This window comes from Triturus cristatus, chromosome 4_1 (assembly GCF_964204655.1).
Source record: "Triturus cristatus chromosome 4_1, aTriCri1.1, whole genome shotgun sequence".
NCBI classification, from domain to species: domain Eukaryota; kingdom Metazoa; phylum Chordata; class Amphibia; order Caudata; family Salamandridae; genus Triturus; species Triturus cristatus.
Genome location: NC_140585.1, coordinates 254,335,698 through 254,357,031, shown reverse-complemented (window position 1 = coordinate 254,357,031; position 21,334 = coordinate 254,335,698). Strand labels below are relative to the sequence as shown.

Below are 21,334 nucleotides of genomic sequence, written 5' to 3'. Positions count from 1 at the left end.
TCACTTACTTTACATTCATATGTAAATAGCTTTACTTCTATTGGCAGGGGGGCATAGGGAGATAACGTGATTTACCCAGAATCACAGGATGTTGAGCCAAAGAGGAGGCTTGAACCTGGCCCCCCCCCCCTCCCCCCAGCTCCAAAGTTCGCTGCTTTGGCCGTTATGCTACACCCTCCCCTTTGTCATATCGCCTTTAAAAAAAGAAAACTGTACAATTACGATGCCAGTGGGGGATAATTTACTGCATTTATAAGGTCCCGAAGGCGAGACTTGTTGGCTATGCCAATGCTTGTTTTTGTTTATCTGAAAGAAACACGTTAGTTAGATTCCTCACCTTAGAATATCCCCAGGCGTCAGGCTGGATCTGGAAAGATTTTTGTAGCAATACCCCTTGCGCGTCGCTAAGCGTCGTCTGCGGCTCCGCGTCCGTCGGTGGCGTCGTGCGCTGGAATGACGTCGTCGGAGTACTTGGACGCCGCCCTCGTGCGCTGACGTCAGTTCTTCTTTTTTCAGTGCCAGACAGCGCGATCCGGGAAGAGCTTACCCCTTAGTCAATTTTTGACTAAACTTTTTGACTCTTTTTGGTCTTCTGTCGACTCGACTCTGGTGCCGGTAGGATGCCTGGGTTTAAAGCCTGTGACTCCAGTCATCGACTGATGTCGGTGACGAACCACCATCGCCGGTGCCTTTACTGCCTGGGGGCCGACCACGACGCGGATTCGTGCCCCGATGGTCAGGCCTTGACCTCAAAGGCTAGGCGGGAGCGGTCCCGTAAGCTTCTCGAGCTTCGGCACTCGGCTCTGCGCCGCTCACGGTCCCGGTCCAGGAGGAGGTCCAAGGACCGGTCGTGGAGCCGCAGTCACCATCATCACTCGAAGTCTTCGGGTAAGTCGAAGCGATCAAAGAAGTCCAAGAGGCGACACCGCTCTTCGGACTCCCCTCGCCGGTCGCGCGACTCGGCCGAGGGTCAGGGTGGTCCCACCCCCACGGCTCTGTCGGAGCCGCAGGAGCCGCGTCCGTCTCCATACCCGCCGGTCCCTGGGACTGAAGCGACTCCGGCGGAGGTCAGTGCCTTCCTCTCGGCCATGAGGGGCCTGGCTCTGCCGTCGACGCCTGCCGGCGCCCCTTTGGGCCCCGCGGGTTCGACTGGGCGACCTCTCGTCCCAGCGGCTCCGGCCCCGGCGCCGTTGACGACTTCGGTCCCGACGCCGCAGGTTCCCAAGGGATCCAGGCCTGGATCTCTGTCGGCGCCGGTTGACCTCACGACGCCTCCTCCGCCGGCACCGACACCGGTTCCACCTCCGGCGCAGTCACCAGACGACGCCGTTCCCCGGTTTAGCCCCTGTCCGGACCCGGTGTGGCGCCGCCCGGCGCCGCACCCGACGCCGATGGATGAGCGTTTCATCTACCGTCCGGCTCCGATCATTTCTCCTGTTTATCAGGAATCGGATGACTGGGGCGACTGGGAGGGGTCTGAGGACCCTATGGCCATCCAGGGCCAACTTTCACAGGACTGGGCAGACTAACTGGGGGGTGCCAGTGGTCTGGACACTTCACCGGACGCTGGTTTCATCTCTCCTGCGACTGTGGCCTCGGAGGAAGGTGCAAGTTTTTCAGTGGTGCTGCGCAAGGCGGCCGAAGCCCTGGGGCTCGAGTTGCCTGCTGTGGCCGTGAGGACTAATATCCTCAAAGAGGTGCTTCAACCATCAGCAAGCTCCACAGAGCCGCTGCTGCAGTTCAATGAGGCACTCATCGACGTTCTGCAGGGCACTTGGTCCAAGCCCTCCACAGTTCCTCTTGTGGATCGGAACGTGGCCCGGCGCCACCCCCCTGCTCCGGGCGACCCCAGTTTCCTGTCCCAACACCCCACCCCCGAGAGCCTGGTTATCCAGGCCTCCACTTCCCAATCCTCCTTCCCGTCCGCTCCTCCGGATCGGGAATCCAAGAGGCTGGAACAGTTCGGAAAGAAACTGTTCTCTTCCCTGAGTTTGGGCCTGCGGTCTTTGAACACCGCTTGCCTCTTGGACCGTTTCTCCCACTCTCTGTGGGATGCGGTGGAGGACGTGCTGCCCCTGTGTCCGGAGGAGGCCCGGACACGTCTCTCCCAGGCACTTGCTGACGGGCGAGATGCAGCGCGACATGCCATATGGTGTGGACTTGACACCACGGACTCGCTGGGTAGGGCGATTTCCACCACGGTGGCGCTCCGGTGCCACGCCTGGCTGCTGTCCACGTCTTTTTCGGGGGATGTCCAGAGTACCCTCATGGATATGCCCTTTGATGGCGCTCGCCTTTTTGGTGAGAAGGCGGATAGTGCGCTGGCTCGTTTTAAGGACTCCCGGGCTACGGCCACGTCCTTGGGTCTCTCGGCCCCACGGCCGCAAACTTCCGCCTTTCGCGGCCATGGAAGGGGCGCCTCCTCACGTCCGCCTAGCCACCGGCTGCAGAACCAACCTGCACGCAGTCGCGGACGTGTGTTCCGCCGTGGCGGTTCTACAGGACAACGTGCCGGTCAGTCCACATCCACCCCGGCAGCATCCGCCTCAAAGCCCTCCTAGTCCGAGCTTTCAGGCCCATTCCATGCCAGTGGGCGGCAGAGTTCACCATCACCTGCTCCACTGGCACTCCATCACTTCGGACAGGTTGGTGCTGCAAATCGTCCGAAGGGGCTACTCCCTCCCCTTCGAGACGACCCCTCCAGCCATGCCACCGCAGTGCCACCGTATATCGGGGGATCACTTGAATCTTCTGCGGGAGGAAGTTACGGCCCGCTTGGCGAAAGAGGCCGTCGAGCATGTTCCTGGTCCAGAAGTAGGCCGTGGTTGCTATTCCCACAACTTTCTGGTTCCCAAGAAGGGCAAAGGAGGCCTACGCCCTATCTTGGACCTCAGGAGCGTCAACACCTTCCTCCGGAAGGAACGGTTCAAGATGCTAACTTTACCTCAGGTTCTGGCTGCCCTCGACCCTGGAGACTGGATGGTAGCGTTGGACTTGCAGGACGCCTATTTTCACATCCCCGTCCTGCCGGCCCACCGGCGTTGCCTGCAGTTCACGGTGGGTCAGGAGCACTTTCAGTTCACCGTGCTCCCCTTCAGCCTCACCAGTGCCCCTCTGGTGTTCACGAAAGTTATGGCGTTGGTCGCAGCTCATCTGCGCAGATCGGGGGTTCCAGTCTTCCCCTATCTCGACGACTGGCTGTTGAAGGCGGGCTCGCCCCAGCAAGTCGTCTCCCACCTCCAGACTACGGCCGACCTCCTGCATTTTCTGGGGTTCTCCATCAACGTGCCAAAGTCACACCTGAGACCCACCCAGAAGCTCCTCTTCATCGGAGCGGTTCTCGATTCGGCGCAGTTCCGGGCTTATCCTCCGGAACAGCGGGTCTGGGATATTCAGGCTCTGATTCTCATCTTTCGGCCTCTATCCTGGGTTTCGGTCAGGTTGGTGCTGCGGCTTCTGGGGCTGATGGCCTCCTGCATCCTGTTGGTGCATTACGCCAGGTGGCGAATGCGGGCTCTGCAGTGGGACCTGAAGTTTCAGTGGGCCCAGCATCGAGGCAACGTGTTCGACCATGTCTTGATCTCGGAGGGCACTGCGAACCAGTTGCAGTGGTGGCTCACGGACCGCGATTGGGTCAGCGGCAGATGCCTCTCCCTACCGGAGTACGTAGTAGTGACGGACGCGTCCCTCCTGGGATGGGGGGGGCCATATGGGAGAGGCGGAGATCAGAGGACTCTGGTCTCTGGCTGAGGCTCAACTCCATATCAACCTTTTGGAGCTGAGAGCGATCCGGCTTGCACTGAAAGCCTTCCTTCCCTCTGTCCGGGGAAGTGTTGTGCAGGTGTTCACGGACAACACCACCGCCATGTGGTATTGCAACAAACAGGGCGGAGTGGGGTCGTGGACCCTATGTCAGGAGGCTCTGCGCCTCTTGGCATGGCTGGAACATCAGGGCTTTTCCCTGGTGGTTCAACACCTGGCAGGTTCACTGAACGCCAGGACAGACTAACTCAGCCACAGGTGCATGATGGATCACGAATGGCGTCTTCACTCAGACGTGGTGCAAGGTCTCTTTCAACAGTGGGGAGAGCCTTGGTTAGATCTATTCTCCACTGAAGAGAACGCGCAATATCAGCAGTTCTGCATGTTGGAATTTCCAAGGCGGCACTTTTCGTCGCGAGTTTAGTTGCGGTCTGTTGTAGGCCTTTCCGCTTATACCACTTCTACCCAGAGTGCTGAAGATCAGGTGCGACCGGGCCCAAGTTATTCTTGTGGCTCTGGACTGGGCTCGAAGAGTATGGTATCCCGAGCTACTCAGTATGACAATCGATCCCCCGATCTGACTGCCTCTTCGGGAGGATCTTCTGTCGCAGCAGCAGGGGACGGTCCTCCACCCGAACCTGTCCAGTCTGCACTTCCTTGAGTGGAGATTGAGCGGCGGCAGTTGATTCCTTTTGACTTGCCTCCTGAAGTTTGTAATGTTATTCTAGCAGGGTGCTCAGCAAAGGTTGTGGATCCCCTTTCTGCCCCTCTTTCAGAAGTCTTTTTGTTTCTTCTCTCTTTGGCCCTGCAGGGCTCTGCTCTGGGCACTATCAACGGCTACCTTTCTGCTATTTCGGCCTTTCTCAGGCTCCCTGATCAGCCCTCTCTCCAAGTCCTCTGTTGAAAACAGATTCCTCAAAGGCATTACTCACCTTTTCCCTCCTATTCCTTTTGTGATGCCACAGTGGGACTTGAACTTGGTTCTTACATATTTGATGTGCTCTGCCTTTGAGCCTCTGCTCTACATCTCCTTAACCTTGAAGACTGCTTTCCTAGTTGCCATAACCTCTGCTAGGAGAGTGAGTGAGCTCCAGGCTCCTTCTTGTAAACCTCCTTTTCTATCTGTCCATCCGGACAAGGTACTGCTCAGAGCCCATCCATCCTTCCTGACAAAAGTTGTCACTGCTTTTCACATCGGGCAAACCATCACTATGCCCACCTTCTTTCCGCCTCTGCATCCTTCCAGAGAGGAAGAGAGGCTCCACCGTCTGGACCCAAAACATGCGCTCTCATTTTACTTGAGCCGCACACAACCGTTCCGGTGGATGTCCAGGTGTTTGTTGGCTATGTAGGCACCAAGAAAGGTCGGGCCATGCAAAAGCGGACAATTTCCCGATGGGTTGTCTTGTGTATCAAAGCCTGTTATTCTATGGCTAAAAAGGAGCCACTGGTGAGGCTGCGCGCCCATTCCACCCGGGTGACAGCAGCCACTACAGCATTGGGAAGTGGTATCCCCCTGCAAGACATCTGTCCGGCATCTACGTGGGCCACGCTGCACACTTTTACTAAGCACTACTGCCTGGACAGCCAAGTCCGGAGAGATGGCTTCTTTGGCCGTTCTGTTCTCCGAGACGTCCTGGTGTGATCTTGGTTCGCAGACCCACCAGCGAGGTTAGTATTACTGGGGTATCTATTCTAAGGTAAGGAATCGATCACTGTGTTTCTTTCAGATGAACAAGTGTCTTACCTTTGGAAACGATAGATCTGTAAGAAACATTAGTAGTGATAGATTTCCTACCGCCCCACCCATCCTTCCCATTCTGCGAACTGATTTCTAGGGTTAAGGTTATCCCTTTCAGGGCCCTAGTTTCAAGACACCAGTGGTCAGTATCTTGCATGGCTCTGCGTATTCTGGCGCGGAATGTCGTGTACAGAACTGACGTCAGCGTGCGAGGGCGACGTCTAAGTTGCTGCCACGACGTGATCTCGGTGACCACGACGCCAACGACGGACGCGGAGCTGCACGACGCCACCTTCCGACACGCAGGGGTACTGCTGACAAACTTTCCGGATCCAGTCTGACGCCTGGGGGTAATTCTAAGGTAAGGAATCTATCCCTACTAATGTTTCTTACAGATATATCGTTACCGAAGGTAAGTAACTTGTTCATTAGGTACAGGCATAGGAGAGGAACGTATAGGAGACAAGTCTGTAGGTGCTGGAAGGAAGTGTGCAGGGGAGCTGCAGTACCCCAAAATTATAATGGTGGAGTTCAGCAGGTGAATGAGCAATAAAGATGCCTGTAAATTTTGTTCAAAGACAGACGTCAAATGTCAGGCAATGCATTCTGATACATTGTTGCCTGTTCTTATTAATATGGAGGTTGTTTCCTTTTTTTTTTTTTTTTTTACTCTGAGTGCAATATGAGCAGACTTTGCAAATTGAACTATGTGACAATTTTGCTTATGTAAGAGGAAAGGCTATACAATGTCATTTTTTTTTCTAACGCACAATAAAATGTAAATATATTAAAATGGGTTTGGACCAATAGGTTAGCTTGGAGGTTGGTTGATGGTCACTAAGAGGCCAGCCCTGCCAAATTTCCCATGTTCATGCAAGATGCGCTGCTGCAGCCTAGGTCCTCATCTTGATCTCTGGGACCTGTAGTTGTGCCTATTCCATTATAAAACAGAACTAAAAGTCCCAGAAATCAAAGAAAAAACCTGGACTGGAACAGCACGTCATGCAAGGATGCTAGGATCTGGGAAACATAGCAGCTATGAGGGACTGGCAGAGGTTTATAGGTGTTAGCAGAAAACATCTTAAGAGCCTTGAGGGTTGTACAAAAGAGTGGATAATAGATTACCAGGGGGAGTCTGGACCAGAGCCTCATGCATTTTAACTATTAACTCAGTCTGGGAAATGCTGGTTAGCTTCACTATATGTTTTGAGGCCGGTCTCCTGTTGGTCTAGTACTGCTTCACTGCAGGAGTTCTTATATTTCTTCCATATTTGCATTAGTGCTTTGACCTATAAAGAACATCAATACAGAGCGAAAGTGCCTTCTTTTAAAGTCAGATCTCAACCATTAATGTTCCTGGGTGGAAGTCTGAGAGAACATGCAATGGCTGATTGCATATTGCTCATTCTGTTGAGGTTACTGAGCCGCTGTAGGGTAGCCTCCCTCATCCACATCTGGTTGTATAACTCCCAATCCAGTGGGTTTCTTCTCTGCTGCTACTGCTGATTGCGAAGTTTACACAGTCAGTGGGATCATGCCCTACAGAGGGTTGCATGTGTGGGCTCTCCCTGACCACTCTAATGATGATGGGTATCTGCATACTTGGGTTTGTTCTCAAACGTTTCCTAAATTGCCTCACTCTTTTGTGGTGACATGATTTAAGCTGTTAAAGTAAGAGCACAACTTGGTCATCACACAGTCTGAAGAAATACTGCCCATTTAGGACACGACACACATTTTACCATAATGCTTCCATTGAATACGGTGCTCGCCACCCTTTAATACCATTTAGTGTATTGTTACTGCGATTAAGAGCTATATTAATGTTACTACTGTGCAGGACAGGTAGACTAAGCTCTCGGTGTGCAGAGACACAGTTTGCCAAGCAGAGAGGTCAAGTTTTTGAATGGACACAAGTTCAGGAATGCAGGGACACCATATATCTATTGGGTTCACTGGTACGAACATTCAGTGAGAACAGTTGTAAGGAGCCCCAAAAATTCTAGGAACTCCATTGACATTATCAGAAGGGCACCAAACGGGGTAATAGGCACAGTTTCATTGTTTTGAAACATTAAGTGGTCTCAGTTTTCAGAGTTCCAACCATTCAGCGACCAGAATGTTCATGGATGCAAATACACCTGATACTTTATGGATATATTGCATGGTTTTCCGCCTTCACCAACTGCTGCATCAGACTGGCCAGGTCATCTGATGGCCATGTATCAGAAGTTGTTAGACCAAAAAGGGGGTCACTGTTCCATAGGTGTAGGTGCTGGAGGGTCACCCTCACACAAAAAGGAGAAGAGAAACTTGTTAGAGCTGAAAGAGGATAGGGCTAGGTCTAGGATCCACTTTATAAGGGGAGAACACAATTTGTCTCTTGTTGCCCTCACACACCCAGAGGGATGTCATGGTTCATATCGGGCATTTGCTCGTCGTTGGGTTGGAATGCCCAACGGGTCCCCCGAAGGGTCACTTTGGCGGAGATCTTTTAAGAGAACAGCCGTTTGATGAATACAGGTATGTTGAGGGAGTGGGTCCTATGTGCACAATGAGTGTGTGTGTGAGAGAAAGTAAAAAAGGGGGAAAGGTTTATTACTGTGTTGGTCCCTTTGCCATGCTAAAAAACCAAAAGGTTGAGCGTTGCGTCTCTGGGCTGTAATGTGCCCTCGGTAACTGAAATGGTCAGGTCAACATGTTTCGCACCCAGACTGTCAGAACAATCCTTGGCGCTTCCTCAGGACCAGTAATAAATAGTGCAGTGCTCAGTGCAAGTGAAGAGGGGATATTAGCCCTCTGTGTGAAAGGAGCGGGCTCGCGCTGTGTAAAACTACAGCTAATCTACACGTTGATTCACCCCTTAGAAACGACCTAGATAAGGAGAGAAAATAAAGGAATTTAAAAAAACACAAAGCGCTTATTAATCATAGATATATGGCGTGTGTCTGTTTATGAAAGCGTCAAGTGCTATCTGTTTTATGTGCAAGGAACATGACACTGGTGCTGGCTTCAGCGAGTAGTGGCTCTCCGGGGGAGGGCAGTCTTAGCCTACCCATTGTGCAAACTGCCGGTTGCGGCCAGAGTGGGGCGAGCTCATGGGTGTTCTGGAATGCCCACACTACCCAGGTCGCGCCATCTTTGAAGTACACATGGTAAAACTGAGAAGTTCACATTGGTTGTTCAAGTCGAAGCGTGTCACAGTAGCCGCTCCCCAGAGTGGGTAGTATGATGCGTGTACGGCTGTAAGTTAGTGAGGCCGTAACACATGCACACAACCTATCCCACCCCGAAAGGGCTGTCATGTACACGCTCCGGCCGCACCACCATCTGCGACTCAGTAGATTAGGATTTTACACGCACAAGCAACAAGGGTAAATGTCCCCAAACCGAACCTTACGTCTCATGGAGAATAACTCCATGGGCTGGGGTGCCGGTATTCCCGTGTTGTCACGGGCTGTTTGAGGGGGGGTCGGGAGGGGAGAGCTAAGGTTAGAGAGCGAGTAAGCGCAGTGGCCGTTGCACACACTGATGAACCAGCTGAGCAGTGGCAGTGTGGACATAGTCCACCAACGTATACTCATGGTTTTGCAGCAAAAATGGTGCGTCTTAGCACCAACCCGACCTGGCACCTGCCCATATGTTGTAGACAAAGGTGAGGTGGGTCTTGATACATGGCTCTGTGCGGCGGTGCCCTCTTCCAGGTCCGTCGTCATTGCTGCTACGAGTGCGCATGTGTGGGGGAGTAGTACGACTGACTACGCATGCGCAACTATTGTAATGACTGCGCATGAGCGTTAAATTACTGCGCCTGCTTTCCTTAAGTGTTGTCCTAGCCTGACATGACAAGTGGTGGCCATACGATGGGGGGTCGAAATCAGCGCCCTCAGTAACATATATTAAATTGTGTAGTAGTGTGTAAGACGGCTCCGCGCCACTTTCTCTCTCTCACACACACACACACTCATTGTGCACATAGGACCCACTCCCCCAACACACCCGCATTCATCAAACGGCTATTCTCTTAAAAGATCTCCGCCAAAGTGACTCTTCGGGGGACCCGTTGGGTATTGCAGCGCCGGCCCAACGAGGAGCAACGAGAAGCAAACGCCCGATGATGAAGCATGACATCCCTCGGACAAATTGTGTCCTCTCCCTTATAAAGTGGATCCTAGACCTAGCCCTATCCTCTTTCAGCTCTAACACGTTTTTCTCTTCTCCTTTTTGTGTAAGGGTGACCCTCCAGCACCTACACCTATGGAACCGGGACCCTCTTTTTGGTCTAACGACTTGACAGTGGAGCACGGGCACTGGACCGCAGCCAGCTCCTGGTCGCCCTTCTCCTTTTTTGACATTGCATGTATCAGAAGCCCCCTAAGTGTGTATGTTGTCACGGCATCCCTTAAGCAAAGAAACAGAAGTTTTTGTTCCGTATGTAATAAACGACCACCTTGTCCTTACTTTAACCAGGCGTCCTGGGTTTCAGGGAGAACCCAGGATGCCTGGATTTGGTCACTCAGTTGTTGAGTACGTGTTCAATCATGTTGCTTTCCGTCTCCTCCACCCTCCCCACCTCTTTCCCTCAGCCCCATTTTTCTTCTGGACGGGCTCATGAAACCTCTGGTGCTGGGGGTGATTCATAGTCGGTGCTGCTCGTGGAGGTCCGTTGGGTGTCTGTTAAAGCAGCGTATTCCTCGCCTCGTACAACGAGTAAGGGTTGGATTGGGGACACAATTCGGCCCGGGCAGCCCCCAAAAAGTGGCCCACATTCGTAGATTGCGACATGGCAGTAACTGTTATCAGGCTGATAAAGGAGAAGAGCAGATACAGATGTATCTCCACTGCTTGCATCGAGTGGAGGAGGACAAAAACTGAAGCGCTTCCTCGCTGGCCCTCTGAAACCCCCCACCTCCCCAAGTTCCCGTCCTCTCCCCTGCTGCAGGCCCCTGAAAAGTAAGTACTAATGGGTTCCCACCTGCACCTTGTGGCCTCTGTCACTCCCGGAGGGAGTGAAGCAGACACACCTCATGCTGTGACAGTCCTAGCAGCTTATTGTCATTCTGCCCCCGACATTACTCCGCTGGCCGGACTTCAGATGCAGCATGGGATCATGTTTTCTCAAGGCTGTGACGGCCTTTCATGCTGTGCACCAGTGGTGGAGTCCAAAAACCAGCCCACGAACTGGCCTCAGCCAGAGGCTCATCTGCCGATGCCCGATTGGATTGCCCGCCTTACCATTCCGAGACTGCAACGAGTCCTTCAGGGGTTCGCTGAACCTCGAGACTGGCGATACTAACTCCCTCCTTGCACATCTCAAACCGGAGCCATAGAACTGGTGAAGCAGTGTCCCAGCAGCCCAAATCCACCTCAGAGTAAAGAAAACACCTAGCTTGGACCCCGCAACACCCTCAAGCAAAGGGTATCATCTGAGGCACATTGCAGGCACGGCAGCGCTGCCCAGCAGTGCAGCACCCGTCATGTACACCAGAGACAAGTGACACTGATGCCACACACTCATACAGTCTGAAAAGCTGCAGAGCCACTGCGCAAGCGCCCTTTTGCTCACTTAAGCCTCGAATCTGCTCTTGCACGTAGCTCGGCACCTAAAAATGATTTCGGAAAGTTAGTGCCTCAGATCGTTCTGTCGCAGCTGCCCAGACAATCATCAAACCATGATCTTGTGCAGCGAGATTAATGGCAAAGTTCTGAGACTCACTCACTCTGTACACTGCAAATATCCCGTACACAAGGATGCCGTTTAGCCAGCCTACTGAACCTCTGCGAAGCCTCACTAAATGACGTCACTGGAGACTCCTCGTTTCAGACCGGCGAAGCAGCACCTAAATCATTTCACTGGGTGGACTCATTTTTGAGCCATGGTACCTTAGATGTCCACCATGATCCAGCCAATGGGAAGAGGTCCTACAGATGTCAGCGGTGCTCTGCAGAAAAGCTGCTAATGCGCATGTTCACGTTCTCCGCCGTTCATATTTCAGTTCAGCTCCTACGTCTTCATATGGTCTTTTTACTGTTCTTTTTTTGTTCACAAACGAGCTGCGTTGTTGTCCCTGTTCTTTCTTTTTAGGTCTCGCGCCTAGCGTTGCAGTGCACAGCACTGCTCGCGCAGCGCGAGACCTCATATAGTGGGTTCTGAAAGCTGACCACACGCTTGTGCGTGTGCTTTTGCTTTCGTCGGCTGCAATTGGCTTTTGCGTGCGTTTTTTACAAAAAATACTGCACGCGATTGGGCAAAGGCGGGCGCATGTCCTGCATTTGCTCCGCCCACTTCCCATTGGTGTCTGTTACGCGCAGCAGAGCGCGTTTGCCTCGCTCCCGCGCTCCCTCGCCCCCGCTCCTCTGTGGTGCGCGCACCACTGGTTTCGATTCCGTGCTTGTTATATAGTGGTCCTTGATATTTGTCTCTGTTTCCCAGATATATTGGCTCCTATCCATGATTCTGTTTCCGCCTTTGTCGTATGCTTTGACCAAGATATATTTGTATCTTTATATAAACGTGCCGATGTGCCAAGCGCAGAATGCTGTATACTACTGTGGTTGTGCATAGAGAGGGGCATGAGAGGGTCAAGATGCATAGAGCATATTACTTCCCACAGATCTGCATAAATAGTTTGTGCCATGATATTTTCATGTGTAGAAGTTCTCTACAAAGGTTTTTTGCAAGCTCCAGAAAGCTATGCATTAAATGTGTTTAGGGTTTATGAGTATGGGACTAGGTAGCCTTTTGTAAATGTATTGTAAAATGGTGTCTGTGAGGCAGTAAGCAAGAATTTGTCATTTATGCAAGCTGTAGTCTGGTAATAGTATTCTAGCTAATACATAAATAAGATTAACTGAAGATCAGTCACCGTATGCTTTATCCGTATTGAAATGTCTCTAATTATGACTGTTTTGTAATAATGTTTTCTCTGCTGGTAGCAATAATTTAACATAGTTTACTCTCGTTTTATATATTGTGAGTTCTGGAATAATTGTGCAATAGATATTTGATTCTTTGTGCTTGATTCTTTGCATGAATATATGCAGAACATTATATATTTTCGATATTTTTACTGTAACCCTAAAAAGGGCCAGGTGCTCAAACAAAACATTAAGCCGTTTAGTTTCCTGAAGGTATCGAATAATTGGAGGAGGAGAGAGGCCATGCTCTTTAGGTCCCAGCATCTAGCTATGAACATACCGTTCTTAAGATGTACCTTGTAGATAACTGCAAGCGTTCTACCTTTAGCATTCCTCAGTATTTTGGATTGGTAATTTCAGCAATGTGTTGTGTATCCTCATTTTACCACACTTTTAAAGATTGAAGTGTACTAATGAATCCTAATGCCCGACCGCATACATTTAACAAGCATTTGCAAAGCAATAGGTCTCGCATTTATGCGAGTTTGACCTGTTGGCATTGTAAATAACAATTTCTTTTATTTATGTTTTGGTTTTTAACCCCTTCAGTGCCCATGACGAGATAGTCTCGTCATGGAGCGCGGTTGCGCTGTGCCCATGACGAGACTATCTCTTGCATTTGTCCTTTTCACACATTGCTCCAGGATGACATGTTTTTACTGAACGTTCCCATGAGGCACAGGGTCATGACTGATTTACATATGGCTGGGTGTGAACTGGGGTGGTGACGCGAGTTAAGGAACAATGATGGATTCAACCCAGACCTGTGACTGGGTGAGTGTCTAAAAAGTTTCAGCGCTCTGTCCACCAACGCCTTGTGTTTGCTTTACAAAACGCATCACCAGACCTTTAAGTTGGATGAAAAAACTGGTGGGGAGGGGCGGATCTATTAGGGAGTGGCTGAAAAACAACTCTGCTAAAAATCTGTGCTTATCATAGTGTGCCGAACGACTGGTATTTTGCTATTTCTATCATTGCATCCAGATATATAATACAACAAGCAACATTACACCTACAAGAAGCTAGGCCTATTGGTTTTGCCAATGGTTGTTAGTTGCATAAAATAATAGGCAACAACTATGGCTTCGTTGTATAGAATACTGAAAATGTCTCCATTCTGAAATGAGATTGCGAAAGAACTATAACGAGTCTCTTTAAAGTTACTTCAAATGCAGTGAAGGGTGGTACTGCTGCAGAGTTAGGTTTTATGTCACCTGAGGGTGAGGGCAAAAATGGAGAGCCCGTCTCAGCACCTGCTTTTTAGGTCTCGCCTGAGACAGCGCTTTAGCGCTGCTCTGGCGAGACTTATAGTAAGCACTTTTGGAAGTGCAAACGAGTGCTTTCAGGCCGCCAACTACTGTGCATGTGTGCCGGGCGCGCGCACCATTTGGCAGCCTGAAAGCACTCGTTGTCTTTCACTTTCTCGGCCGCTTTGATGTTTCCGCTTCAGTGCGCTGTTGTTATTCGGCCGCGACTGCTTCCACCCCCCCCCCTTTGCTCCTCAGACCGGCTGGATCTTGCAGGCTGATCTCGCTTCTTTATCAGAAATGTTATCGCTTGTCAGGATCACACTCTTGTTGTTATTCGGCCGCGACTGCTTCCACCCCCCCCCCCCCCCCCTTTGCTCCTCAGACCGGCTGGATCTTGCAGGCTGATCTCGCTTCTTTATCAGAAATGTTATCGCTTGTCAGGATCACAATATTGCTTGTTCCTACTGCAGGCACGACGTACTTTTGTTTACATTCAACTTTCCAAACAGCCTATCACGGTACAGCGCTATTCCAAACTGAGCCTTCCTTTTCCCCAGCGAGCGCATTGCTCATCTGACCCCCCCCCCCCCTACTGATTTTTTCACACATAGTTTTGCCTTAATTCCAGCACACTAAAATGAAATCACTCGGGCGAACTCTTTCACAGTGAGTTACATTTTTCTTTCCATCAGAGCTGTCAGCGCTTTCCTGTTTGCTTCCCAGTGGATATTCGGTCCATTGTGATCAGCGTGGCACGTCCCTTCTTGTTTACAAATCACCCCTCCCTATCTCCTCAGCAAACTTGGAGTTCCTCTTTGTTCAAATTACAGGGGCTCCTTGCATGTCACTTCCCAGGCTAGTTTTTTGGGGCAGCTTCAGCTGCATACAAAAATGGGGACTGCACATGCATTTTTTAAAACTTTTAATCAGCCCGACTAGGGCCAGGCTTTATCTTTGGCAGCCGCATGCTTTTGCTGCCTGTTAAATCTTTATAGAGAAAGCACGCTTCTTTAAAGATAACCCTTCCCTGGGAGCACAACACCCGATCCCCCGTCGCAGGCTCCCTGTGCGTTTACCTCCAGTGGAGAGACATGTGCAGAATTGTTTGTCGTGTCAAGATCTGGTGCCGCGTACTTTGATTGTGGTATGAGCGCCTCAACAAACTTAGTTTTTTAAATATATTTTAATATATTCGTTAAACATCAGGCACGCCTTTTTCATTTCATGCACCTGCTGTTTGAGCAGTGCTACAGGGAGAGGGCGGGTATATGGACACTATTTATTTGTTGTAACTCCCTCGGGCCGTCCCACTGCTCAGTCAGTGCTTGTGTTTTTTTTTTTTTGGTTTAACAACATGGCACATCCACAACAATGGCGCCCGCAGCCCACTCTGGTCCCGGGCGCCATGCGTTATTTAGGTTTCAGGCCCGCTTTTACAAGAACATGGGATTTCAGGACTACTTTGTTTGTTCGAGCACTTAAACGGAGCACCTATAAAGAAAAGCGCTTGTATTTTGCGAATCCAGATCTCAACAATACTGAGCGCTCCACTACCCCTTCCCGCCCCCCCCCTCCCCCACTGCCTCTGCAGGCTTCAATAACAGTAAGACATGCCCTGTCTGCTGCCATGCGCTTTTGTGGTTTAATGAGTGCCCGTTTGTTAAGTGTTTGTGAAATAATGCCAAATCTGTTAAAATAGTAGGTGTAGTAAGTAAGACCATCCAACAATTCTCCATCAGTTGGCAAGTAAGGGGCCATGCTGGAATGGTAAACTCCAATTCCGGACTACTTAACTATTGGCCTGCCCACTGTTTAATCTGGGAAAGATGGTGCTTGCGTGTGCCTGTGGAGAAGGGAAAAAATAATCAAAAATGTATGTTCGCGCGGCTCTTAAGTATGCACCAATAATAATTTTCATACAATTTTTAAGACCTAAATGGTCCGCTAAGGCACTTCGCATATGCTATTTGTACCCTCAAAGGTCCTTAGGCCCTGAGAAGTGAAAGGTGATTGGTGAGAGCAAGTTCTGCTAAGACATTTATCATTTATGGAGACCGCTGTCCTACTCATACTAGTTTGGGCTTATGTGGATGTTTTTGGGGAGCATGGACCAAATTGGCGGCCCAATGTACTACCCTAAGGTCACTGGTTCGAGGCCCTGTGGTTCCAATCAATCTTCAGTTTGTAAATGCTCAGTCACTACTGGTAAATAAATATTTGAGTGCGTAGACTTTAGCATGTGAACTGCCAGAGCCGCGAAGAAATGGAAAACAGGAGTGAGGATAGTATTTAATGTTCTTTGTGGCTCTTGTTCTGTGAGATTTGATGCAGCTGAAAGCAGCCCCGTCCTGTACATTTTTTCTAGGTGTCAGAAGCAGACCTGCTGGCTGAGACCCTCTTGGTTACTCAGCGAGTCTGTTTCATTTTTGAAACATTTCTTCCACCAGCCTGTTAATTTGTAAATGCATGAAGACAGGGGGAAGGTAAGATTCTTTCTGTTTCTCTTGTAAGCCATGGGCCGGACATTGGAGGAGGGGGAGGGTTAGAGCCGGCCACGGTATTCGAAACAAGAATAATCTTACCTCCCCCCTTGTCTTCATGCATTTACGAATTAACAGGCTGAAAGACAAAATGTTGCAAAAATGAAACAGACTCGCTAAGTAACCAAGAGTGTCTCAGTCAGCAGGTCTGCTTCTGACACCTCTGGAAACTTTCAAGGCAGCTCTAATCACTGTGCCTCCTGCAGAGCCCGGAACGTGCACAGTAATTATCTACCGAGTGCGGGAAGCACGAGTCACCTACAAAGCATTGTGAGGGAAGCCGTTAACAACAAGCATTTGCAATGCAATAGGTCTCGCAGTTACACGAGTTAAAGCTATTGGCATTGTAAATGACAATGCCAATAGGCATTGTTATTTGCAATGTCAATAGCTCAAACTCGCGTAAATGCGAGACCTAATGCATTGCAAATGCTTGTTAGAACTGCCGGTGCTCTACACTGGCAGGTCTCGGCCCACTTAAAGCCCTGTGCATCTCATAGAGTTCGAGGTCGGACTCTTGCTACCTTTATCCTTTCCTATACCACCTTCCCCAGTACTTCAGGGGTGCAGTGTTTATTTGCAGCGAGCCAGTGTTTGTCTGAACATCACTTTCTGTGGTTCCATAAGATTAAGTGCTGTTGCAGATACTTTCCGAACTAGACGCCAAGCGCTATTGACCTTGCAGTCACTTTCACTACCTAAAAGTTGACTTTCCGGTCAATGCATGCCGTCTTTGGTAGAAGTTCCTATACTGCACATTTCGTAACATTCTACTTACCCAACCCTTGTACGTGTAGTGGTGCCAGTTTAGCGTAGGCCTCTTGAATACAAGTCAGTGGCTTACTTAACCCCTTTCCTATCCCATTTCAGGCTGCAGACAAACATGGCATCACCCCGCTCCTGTCTGCGTGCTACGAGGGACATACCAAGTGCGTGAAGCTGCTGCTATCCAAGGTGAGTTGTGTGTCCCTGTGCTTCAACAAAGAGCCAGCTTCAACCTGATAACGATCCCATGTGAATTATTTACAAGACGCTCAACTCTTGGTGGCATGAGGATAACCTCTCCTCTGTAGCATGGCAGCTTGTTAACAGACGCCTGGTCCGTGCAGAGGTTATCCAAAGGTGTTAAATTCTGTCTGACCGTGAGGCTTTTAACATATTGCTAGTGGTCAGATACAAATAAAATAACGCACAGCTTAAATGAAAATTAAATACACGTTATGTTCATCAGTGGGAAGTGCGCTATCGTACATAATGAATCCTCTGTTAGTTGGTGCAGTCTTTGACCAGAAGCACTCTGAACATTTAAGTCATTATTTTAAACGTGCATTACACATAGTAAAAGATGGAGAATGCGCAAAAAGGTTTGATAGTGTTTCCAAAATATAGATTTTTTTGCAAACTGTATGAAGTGAATTTGTGATACATGTGTATATATATATATATATGTATATATATGTATATATATGTGTATATATATGTATGTATGTATATTATTTTTTTTTTATATAACTTTCTTTTAAAAGCACATGCTTTTTACAGCTTGGCTGGTAGCTCTCTTACAATTCCTCTCAGAGCAATAAACGTATGTTGCCAGGAAGCTTCGAGTGATTTCATTAATCACATCCAATGCCGGCTTCCACACACCCTTTACATTTGAAGATTGAACCGTTGCTCACATATACATTTTTTTCAGGCAAGCAGACACCCTGACAAGAGGACTTGTGTATCTGTGTGCACCCCCGTGGTTTCACAGCGCAGGATACTCTCACATCGGCTGAAGCGTTTCAGCTATCGGAAATAACCACCCCGGGACGGTTGTTTTTTGGCAAAATAGGGACATTTTTTTTCCTAAAATTTCAAAAAGTATGGGTACGTAGTGCCCCTGAGGTCCCCCACACCCTTTTCGACCACTGTTTGAATTAATTGGCTTAGACATGCAATTAGAGCTTTATGATGAATACTTCTAACCACAGATTCCTCACATTGTGAATATTCCCCTGGCATCCCACTGGGTCTGAAAGACTAAAGCTGTACTCCTGCATGCTGATGGGTGGCACCTTGCAGCTACGCATTGACTGCGCTCTGCTCCAGAAATGACGATTGGTGCCACATCGAAGGGCCTCCCATGTGTGCCGTCACTCCCTTTTTTTCCCTCTCCTTCAGACGCAGAACCAGAGTTCAGCTCTTTTCTCGTATATTGCAGGATTTTTCTCGAATGTTACCATTGTGCAAGGGATATGCCTCTTATCTAAAAGGAGCCTAATCCTTATAGGGACTGTCACAAACCAATGTTTGTGACAAACCGCCACCAAGTCTACATGTGGTGCTTGGGCTCGAAACACAATTCCAGAACCTGCGATGACTTTGCCCAGATCAACACAAAGGCTGTTTAGGATTGCAAAGCTCCATGCCGCAATACATCTCATGACTTCATGGCATGACTGGTCAAAGTCGAGAGCAAGGTTTCATTCCCACTCCTGTAGTTTTACCCGCTGCAGAACTTCTTTATGATCAGTCTTCGGGTAAGTCAAAGAAGAAGCACAGGAAATCCAAGTGGGAATAGGCCTATTTCCACCCAACCAGTAGTGTAGACAGGGGTGTTGACGTGCCATGCAGTCTCGTTTCGGAACTCCTGAGTTGCGGATTCAGTCTGGTCCAGATGCACTCCGACTTTCCAGGTTCATCACAAAGTCACAGGGGGTCAAGGCTTTTAGGGATGCCCTGCTGTACATTTTCGGCATGCCTTTGGGCCACAAGGATACACACGGGCCTGCAGTCTGACTCCCACTGGTAGGTTCACCCTTGGCTCCGTTTTCCTCTCAGACCCACCTCTATTCCACACCAGCTTTAGTACTGACTCCGGTCCTGGTGCCGCACTCTACGCAGATTTCTACAACATTGTGTGTCATATTGCAGTTCCCTAGTGGATGAATAAGCCTATATGGAAATCGTGTTTCACAACAATGCGTACATCATTATTGGAAAATTGCAGCACATTTTGAGCAACAATCTTTAGAGCAATTAAATAATCAGTCTCTGGTATACATTGTAAATATGAAGCCCTTATCGTACCATGAATAACTGAAACGCATCCTAAGTTGAAATTTGCTTATTTTGCATGTGGTTTATTTTAAAGTGCCTTGTACCTCATTTAGTTTAAACACCTATACAAAGACATTATCGAAGTGCATGCAGCACGTTTTTTAAGTGCATGCAGTGCCATAATCCTTGTATTAGGTGGGGTGTTTGTACATATTTCATTTGTCCTTTAATACATCTTGAGTTACTTGATGAGAAACGAAAATGCAATCTATTCACCAATTTATTTGTAGGCCACAGACTATTGTAATAAAAAAAAAAATCTGAACATTTTAAACTTGATATCCAATGTAACCTCGGAAGATAAGGGTTCGACATGCTTCAGCCTGTAAAGTTAAGGCCACATCAGAACAATGTTATAAGGAACCTTGTAAGATTTGAACCGACGCCGGTCTATCTTACTTTACCTTCCCCGACATCTTCCCTGGCGTCGATGACGCTCCTTATGTCGCCACTGAGCCAGACAGACGTCGATTCTGATGCAGAAAGGTCCCTGTGTTCCTCCCTGGTGTGGATTTTGTGCCAGAAGGTGGGGAAGAGGACTGGGAGGGGCAGGTGGACCCTTTAATTGCCCAGCTTGAAGAATCCAATGACCCATTTGCATTTCAATGAAGCCCTCACCGATGTCTTCTGGGCACTTGGTCCTATCCACAGGAGCTCTAGTGCTGGGTTTGGACCATCGCCTGCCGCCCCGACCCAGGCAACCCAGCGTTCTTGACACAACATCTCTTCCCTGAGAGTTTGGTTGTCCAATCCTCATCTTCAAAGGGCACATTCCCTTCCGCACCTGCAGATATGGAATCTAAGAAGCTGGACCACCTTGGGAAGAGGATGTTTTCTTCCTCCAGCTTGGCATTGCGGTCCGTATTGCATGCTTCCTGGGCCGATGCTCCCAAACCATCTGGGATACGGTTGCGCGGGTGCTGCCTCAGTGCCCGAAGGATGCCTGGGCCGTTCTCTCCCAAGTAGTTGCGGGTGGGAGAGATGCAGCTAAATTCACCATACATGCCTTGGGGTATACCCAGACATGGGTCCCTTGCCCTCTTTGCCACTGGATTCAAGCTAGCCTGGTTGATGAGGGGTGTTACCCCAAAACCGGTTCCAGGATGCCTGTTCTCGTCCAGGGAAGACCTGGCTTGGCAGTACGGGCTGGACTGTACCCATGAGGCACAGGGTCAAGACTGATATGCATATAGCTGGGTCTGAACTAAGGTGGTGATGTGAGCTAAAAAACGATGATGGATTCAACCCAGATCTGTGACTGGGGGGGTGAGTGTCGGTAAAGTTTCAGCCCTCCGTCAATCATCTCCTTGTTCTTGTTTTATTTCCATATTCCGGTTCAGGGTGGGCCACGAGGAGCACTTAGTTTACTGTGCTCCCTTTTGGCCGAACCAGTGCCCCTCAGGTGTTCACAAAGGTGATGTTGGTGGTCGCAGCTCATCTGTGCAGACAAGGGGTACTAGTCTTCCCCTATCTTGACTGGCTGTTGAAGGTGAGCTCGTCCCAGGCTGTCGTCACCACCACCAGACTATGGCGGACCTTTTTCACTCGCTGGGGTTCACTGTCCACGTGCTGAAGTCACACCTGACTCCCTCTCACATGATCCCATTCATCAGGGCGGTACTGGACACAGTGGAGTTCGGGGCCTATCCTCCCAAGCAGCGAGTCTGGGATATTTGGGCTATGATACTGATGTTTGAGCATCTGTCCCGGATTTCGGTGAGAATAACTGAGGCCTCTGGGCCTCCTGGCCTTCTTCATCCTGCTGGTGGATCATGCCAGGTGGCATATGCGATCTCTGCAGTGGGACCTGAAGTTCCAGTGGGATCTTTCTGACTATGTCCAGATCTTGCAGGGAATTGCACAACAGCTGCAGTGGTGGCTAACAAATCAAGATTGGGTCTGAATAAGATCCCTCTGCATTCCACAAGAAGATCTAACGATGGGGACATATGTGTCGCTCCTGGGATGGGGCCGGCCACCTGGGAGAGGCGGATATCAGAGGCGTCTGGTCTCTAGTT

The 21,334-nt window shown here is 49.6% G+C and overlaps 1 protein-coding gene across 1 annotated transcript in view; it reads left to right on the top strand.

The window, feature by feature from the left end:
- MTPN (myotrophin) overlaps positions 1-21,334 on the top strand; it is a 399,325-nt gene that overhangs the window by 233,949 nt on the left and 144,042 nt on the right. Inside the window, exon 3 of the mRNA XM_085651997.1 lies at positions 17,082-17,165. Within this exon, the coding sequence (XP_085508123.1) occupies positions 17,082-17,165 (84 nt within the window). The remainder of the gene's footprint in view (positions 1-17,081; positions 17,166-21,334) is intronic.